The sequence below is a fragment of the Ziziphus jujuba genome, chromosome 6 (genome assembly GCF_031755915.1).
Source record: "Ziziphus jujuba cultivar Dongzao chromosome 6, ASM3175591v1".
In the NCBI taxonomy this organism is placed as follows: Eukaryota; Viridiplantae; Streptophyta; class Magnoliopsida; order Rosales; family Rhamnaceae; genus Ziziphus; species Ziziphus jujuba.
In genome coordinates this window covers 15349706-15357203 of record NC_083384.1, presented here as the reverse complement: position 1 = coordinate 15357203, position 7498 = coordinate 15349706, and the positions used below count along the sequence as shown (strand labels likewise).

The following is a 7498-nucleotide window of genomic DNA, read 5'->3' as shown; positions in this document are numbered from 1 at the left end:
ATTTGCATTCATAATTTTATGACATGTCAATATAATAAATTATTATAAAAAAAATCAATGTAATACATTTCGTTACTTAAGACACATGTAAAGTTATGGTCTTCAAATTGTAAAGTTATTTAATAATATTAAAAATGTTAATTTACTTTTATGTTACGTGGCGAAAAAATTGAAAAAATTCTTAAGTGCACACGGTATCATAGTGTATTGCCATGGAATATGATATAGTATACATGACCAATAAAAAGAAAACATCTGTCTCATTTCCACACGCTGAAACATTTACAAGGACCTCTCGCCGTATATGGAGAATCACTTTAATTTGCAGTACTCCACGAAATTTTTACACAGCCATATATGGAGAAACAGAATCAACTTGGGTGCCCTTCACGAATCACCAGGGAAGATGGGGATAGATTTGTTTGGCTGGTTGGAAATCCAAGACAAGAACCCATCTCCACAAAAAAATTTTTACAAGAATTTTTTCTTTCCTTTAAAATCTCACATAAAATATCTAGAATTTTAATAAACAAGATACTAAATTATTTAAAAGATAGCAATGGCTTTATGATTTTTATGCGCATCTTAATATTATCTTTTCAATCTACTTTAAATATTTAATTTTTTATCTTATTTAACAATGGATTTATGATTTTTATGCGCATTTTAATATTATCTTTTCAATCTACTTTAAATATTTAATTTTTTATCTTATTTATAATCTTATTAGATACTCAATTTTATTGAGCCATTTTTAATTTAAATTTAGAAAATCTATATTAAAACGTTTAAGATCCAATAATCAAATTTATAGTTTAGGTATTGAAATGGAAATGTCATTTGGAAAAAAATTATAATAATTACTTTGAGAAATGATTTGTAAATTCTCAATAGTTGATTTATTTTTAAAATGATCTGTACAAATTGCTCGCTTGAATTTATTAAATTGAATAACATTGTAGCATGGAAGTTACATAAAATTAAAAACAATAATTGCACCAAAAATATAATTTTTTAGTATAATACATTTCATTTTTTCTTACTTATATGATGCAGATATGTTTGTATATTTAAAAATTAAATAAAAATATAAATATAACATTTAAGTAGAAAAAATATATAAATATTTAAGAATTATATGATGTTAAAAAACAAATAATCATTTAAAATTTTATTGTTAGATCATAAATTACGTTGAGGTAAAATATATAAATTAAAATAACAAAATATTAATGGTTTAAGGAAAATGATATTTTCAATATATATTTTGCAATTGAAATATTACAAAAATAAGAAAATATAAAATAATAAAATAAATTCAACATATTAGTATAATATTTACTAATTTTAAGACTGTTGTGAAATGGTACAATTTTAACCTTTAAATCTAATTTCTATAGATGGCATTAAATGGTTAAACTAGTTCGAAATTCTTCACCCTATACAAATAGAAAAGATTGAAATTGTTCAAGTAAACCCAAATTACTAGTTTATTTGTATTTTTTCAAGTATAAAATAAGTTTAAAAAGTAAAACTATGTTAATTAATAATAATAATAATAATAATAATTTTATTAAATTTTCATACACACAATTTACAAGGATTTCTCCCATCCGATGTATGTACGAATGAGTTACCAATTAAATCAATCTTATTTGATAACAATAATAATGATAATTAAAAATCATATATATAATTTATTTTTGTTTTGTTTAGAATGTTCAAATTAATGTCTATTTGCAAATCTCTTCAGTATTATAAAATAAGACACCTCTGATCCTTCATTTTTGATTCATTCACTTGTTTGACGTTGAACTTCTTGCAAGAGAAAATGGAAAGCAGGTCTAATATATCTAATTGGACATTGTTTATATATAGGATGTGTTCAATTTAGCAATTTCTAATTTATCTTTAAATTTTGGGACATTGTTATCCTAATATTTTATTTAAAAAAAAAAAAGAATTCGAAGAATTTTGCTGCTTTTATCATATTATTTTGTATCAAAATTTTATAAATATATAAATCTAAGAAATATTACAGGCATTACATCTTTTTATCGAATCCCACAATACAAAATTGCCACCACATATGTTACGTTGCTGAGGTGGTAATGCAATTATTTTATGTTTATTATGTTACTATCATTTTTCTCTATACATACATGTCATAAAAGAAATTCATTACCCATTACAAATTAATAACTACAACAGTAAAAATCAATTCCTACACATTATTGTAACAATGATGTTCATATAAATACCAAGTTTAATCTTTTTACAAGGACATACCTAGTTTTTTTTTTTTTTTTAAAGGATATACCAAGTTAGTTAATGAATATTCTGCAACAATCAATAATGTACAAGTTATATATATATGAATAAATAGATGGAATATTCAAAGAAACAATGATTTTGCCAATTGGGCTGTTTTTAGAGCAACAATAATGTACAGTTTTGTAATTTACAAGGTAAACAACAATAAAATAAAATAAAATTTAGAAAAATTTCTAGTCGTCTAGAAACTCTTTCTTGGAATGGCGATATTGTTGGACGACCAAAACGGAGCCATTGACATTGAAATCAGAGGAAGCTAGGAGATCACCAACAGTTCCAAGTTCAGGACATTCTTCCCAATCACTCATGCCGGTTGTCAATGGTGAGTGTCCTCGTCCACCTTTCCCTACTATAAACAACGAGTACATGTCCCCTATGTCCACAAGAGCTGCCACTGTTTGTGCTCCATTGTTCACATACTTTTCTACATATCCAACTTGACCTGAAGTTACAGACCTACATAATCAATTAAATAGTTACTTTGTTACTGGCAATGTTAATAAAAATCCATACTTGTAGTGATATTCATGCCATTTTGATAAAATTAATATTAATTTCTATCGTCTTTATATAGACAGTCTAATAACAAAATTACTATTTTTTCTGATAATGATATAAATAAAAATTAAAAAAAAATATAAGCATCAAAATTAATTGTGAACATGAGTAAGATAATAAACTAGCATCTTATTTGTAAAATATTAAATTAGCATTTTATTTGTGAAATATTTTTTTCATTTCTAAATAATATAAATTGTGACCAATCATATAAAATTTAGTTATGAACCCAAAATGCCATGACAATAGATAAGATAAATTACCGATTGTAAAAGTCATTGAGGAAGGCATTGTCGACATCATTGCCAGTTTCCAAACTCGCCAACGACATGAAAACCTCGATATCATCTCGTTCATCCACCCTCTCATTTCTCGTACTCGACGATTCCGTGGACAGAAATCTAATGACAGTCAAATTTACGAGAGGATGACTAGCAATTCTTGTACTCCAAGCAATGGCCTCTCTATCATCCGGACCACCGAAGAACAAAGTAGCAACTTGTTGAACACTCACGTAATCAAGCAACTGCGAAAACCCTGGAACCCCAGCTTGTCCCCTCTCAACAATTATACCAACAGAGCAAGGAGCGTGGCGAAGAACCTTCTGGTTTGTAATCCTCACACCTTCTTTAGCACTCTCCATTTTCCCATCAATCCTCTGATGTTTATGGAATGGAAGAATCACAATTGAAGTGTGCATATCCTCGGCAACGTTACAAACATCCTCGTACAAGTTTGAGAAGGCCGATACCGCTTTGCTAATATGGACAATGATCTTTGTCGCTGTGGTGAAAGCATCGACGGCGTCATTGATCTCCAAAACATCATTTCCTCCATAGTCTTCGTTGTCGCTTTGTTCATCGTCTTCTAGCTCGTGATACGACACATTGGTCCTTCGCTTTTGGATTAGTTCGATGAGATGCATCATGTAAGGGATCATCGGTGTTGGTTGGGACCCGCTTATTGCAGCCATAGTTGCAAGAACACCAGAGACATGACGAGGGCCGTAGACACAAGCCAGTGTTCGAAGCTCACTCTCAGGGTTGTGATGCTCAAGCGTTGTGTATGTTTGAGTGAAGAGTTTGTCCTCTCTTCTCATTAGGAGAGCGAGGACTGGCCCTGATATCACTGTGTTGATCACAATTGTAATTAACAATAAGTTGTATGCTTCTGAGTTCCAATCCTGCCACCAGAATAGACAAAAAAAAACTTTATGGCTTAATTAAATGATTGAGCACCAGCCAGTACAACTTATCTCATTCAGAGAAGCGAAAAATATATATTAGCTATTGATTTCACTTAATAAAACAAATAAATTAAAATAAAAAAGAATTAGCTACGAAGTTCTAGCAACAAAATTAAAATTTATTAAACTATATATTATTTTCCATTATTTTTGTAACCGGAGTGATAGTAATTTGTGGTTGAAAAGCTTTTATATTAAAAATATTATTACATATCTTATTTATCTGTTTTCTTATCTGTCTCATCATTTATAATGAAATAGTTATGTAAAATTTTTTTAACTATATAATTATTAATGTGTTAATAATTATGTATAAAAAATTCTAAATGAATATAATTAATATGCACCATGAAATTAGTGTAATAGATAAATAGACAAATAATAAAACACATAATTTGAACTTATGAGAAACGAATACTATGAAAATTTGAAACAAATAAGTTTCAATAACAAAAATATTAACGTATAGCAACAAATTTATAGTAAAAGATCATTCACTTGGGGTTACTTATTGCATGATCAAGTAAAATTGTCATAAAACCCATGATATGAAAGAACGAGAAAAGGAAGAACAAAGCTTACAACTAATGAATTAGTGGCTTGGCCAATGAATACAACATCAGCATGTCCTTTCAAGTTGAGACAGAAACCAAGAAAAACCCCATGATTCAATGGAATTTTCAAGTAATGACAAGCAGCAAGAGTACCACTAATCTTGCTCCCAATACTCAAAACCACCATAATCACAACAATAGCAACGCTGCTGAGACTATTCAAACGGCTAGCATCAAACTGAAACCCTAAATACCCAAAATAAACAGGAAGTATGAAATTATGAACACAATAACTCAGTTTCTGCACCAAAGTCCGAGCGGATTTCCCTTCTTTCGGAAACATAATCCCGATAACAAAGCAACTAATCACACTATTACTCGTATACATTTCGATGATCATCGAATTCCCGATCAAGAGTGACAAAATGAACAAAAGCTCAGGGTTTGTAAGATATTTCTTGTTCCTATTCCTTCTGTTGAACCAAATAGCTACGAACTTGTTGATACCGACCACGACCAAAGTGACAAAAACAGTGAGAAAAAAATCACCAAAGAATGCCATTTTATGTATACCAAGTATGAAACCAAATACTATCAAACAAGTTATCTCATTGATGATGGAAGAGTATATTGCTAATCTACCAATCTCCGAGGTAGCAAACTTCAAATCCGTAGCCACACGAATCACAACCGGACACGCAGTATAAGCCGTCATGAGCATGATAACAAGAAGGAAACCGAACTTCTTCTTGTCGTTCAACATCAACTGCTGGTGCAAGAAGAAAGAAACTGCAATGCCAAAAATGGCACCCACCATTGCACCACCGTAAGCTATCGTGCTGGAGATTTTCAGCTTTTTGAGTATGTAAGAGAGGTCGGTTTCCAAACCAATCAAGAACATGAAAAGCATGCGGCAGAAGAATCCGAAGATTTCGTAGTATTCGGCTGCCGAAGCTTGGAAGAAGAAGTCTCTCACTTTGTGAATATTTGACAAACCAGTAGGACCAAGAACAAGGCCTGCCTGAGAGTGAATTAGATTTTGTGTTAAGTTTTGTTTACACAACTAACTTTTGGAGATGTGTGCAAAAATTTTAGGTTTTCTTTTTTTTTTTTTTTTTTCCCATTTATACCAACTTTGCACCGATGTATTTTATCCTTTGTACTTTGCATTTATCATCTATACCCCTTAAACAGTAAAAGTTTTTATAACTACATCTCTATATCTTGGGAATTTAGATGCAAATTTCCACAAAATATAATGGCATAGGTGCACATTTCTATAAAATTTAAAGAGTATAGGTGATAAACATAAAGTTCAAAGGAAAATTACAAATCTTTGCGAAATTCAAATTATTTAAATATAAATAACCAAAAATTTTAACGATAATGGAAGAGACTTACAAGGATTTGAGCAATGGGTCCGGGTTGACCAAGTTCTTTGAGAACAAGGTTGAAGAAGTGTGAAATGACCAGAATGCTGGACATCTGCAATCCCATTGAAGTGAGAGGGTTGAAGAAGTCTTGTCGACATACCATTCGTTGTGTGGCATCCATTTTTGCATGTGAATTTTGGGAATCAACCACAGTCCAATAACCAGGATTAAGAAGATGATGATGATGATGATGATGATAATGAAGAAGATGATGAAGAACAAAGGGTTTGTGAGAAAAAGAACAAAAGAGTGAAAGAGAAAATCTTTGTCTAGGGTTGAGATCCCCATTTCACTGATTGTCACCCCTAAAAAATCTAAAGGCATTTTACTTCTTCTTGGTCTAACTCCTTTCATTTCGGTTATTGCAAAAATTAATGTTTCATCCAATATCATAAAACGAAAAGACAATAGTAGAAACAAATGTTTCATATATATATATATATATATATATATGTATATATTTATATATGTATTTGAAATATAAATTAAATGTTCCAACTACAACATAGTTTCACAATAATGTAAATAAAATAACATAAAATAAATAGAAGACCGAACATTGTATAAATAGATGCAAGCAATATATGTCCTTCCCACCCATATTCTTGATATGTATAGATGGATATGCAGCAATTGTGGGCCAAATATCAATCCCAAACAGCAGCTAGCAACGAAATCAGACCCAAAATACCTATAAGTGGAAATTAGTGATTTGTAAAAAAAAATTGACATCATTTTTCTGTTTATGCAAAAGCCTTTATGGACAAATCTCAAGGTCAAATGTTGGGCCAAGTTATTTGAATAAGAATGTCCAAAATCATGATCCAGCCAATTCTAACACCAAACTTGTATGCTTAAATTAGCTCACGAGGACCACCATTGAATAGTCATTCATCAATAGAAGCCGCTTCCAAAATGAGGTAAAAGCACAAAGCCTAGTGCTGCAGAAGTAAGAAATAATTGCATCAGAAATATTTCATATGGTAGATATCCATAAATGGGTTCACGAAGACCATCGATATCTACCGAAGGGGCAGAAATGAAGGCAATGAATAATATATGTGGAACAGCTCAATAATAAATTTACTGTTTTTTTCATAATAATCCCAAATTTAAATCCCAAAACTTCTAATATCAAAAAAAAAGAAAACAATATTGCTTAAATCTCTCGTAATATACAGAAAATAGTAAATAGAGAAAAAATTTCATTAATCTTTCTTGTTTTATAATTTCTGTACAGGGCACAGTTGCATCCGCTTAAACATAATAAATTATGAATTAATTGTGCGCCTATCACCTACTAAACACAAGAAATACAATTTTTTTGCTATAGTCCAATAGTAGAAGTTACTGTCTCTTCTTTAAGCAATAAT

At 30.3% G+C, this 7498-nt stretch overlaps 1 protein-coding gene across 1 annotated transcript; it reads right to left on the bottom strand.

Annotated features, from left to right (window-relative positions):
• Nucleotides 1-2419: 2419 nt before the first annotated feature.
• On the bottom strand, nt 2420-6412 carry LOC112493297 (cation/H(+) antiporter 2). The gene is made up of 4 exons (XM_025078700.3): nt 6094-6412; nt 4721-5713; nt 3156-4075; nt 2420-2790 (listed from the first exon to the last, which is right to left on the bottom strand). The coding sequence occupies exons 1-4, from the start codon at nt 6244-6246 to the stop codon at nt 2508-2510; spliced, it is 2349 nt and encodes a 782-aa protein (XP_024934468.2). The 5' UTR covers nt 6247-6412; the 3' UTR covers nt 2420-2507.
• Between the last annotated feature and the right edge of the window lie 1086 nt (nt 6413-7498).

Excerpts from the sequence above, each read along its gene's own strand:
- LOC112493297 (XM_025078700.3), bottom strand. The coding sequence starts at position 6,246 with ATGGATGCCACACAACGAATGGTATGTCGACAAGACTTCTTCAACCCT. Across the intron at positions 5,714-6,093 it reads GACCCATTGCTCAAATCCTT|GCAGGCCTTGTTCTTGGTCC; the intron begins GTAAGTCTCTTC and ends ATTCACTCTCAG. Across the intron at positions 2,791-3,155 it reads CTCAATGACTTTTACAATCG|GTCTGTAACTTCAGGTCAAG; the intron begins GTAATTTATCTT and ends TTGATTATGTAG.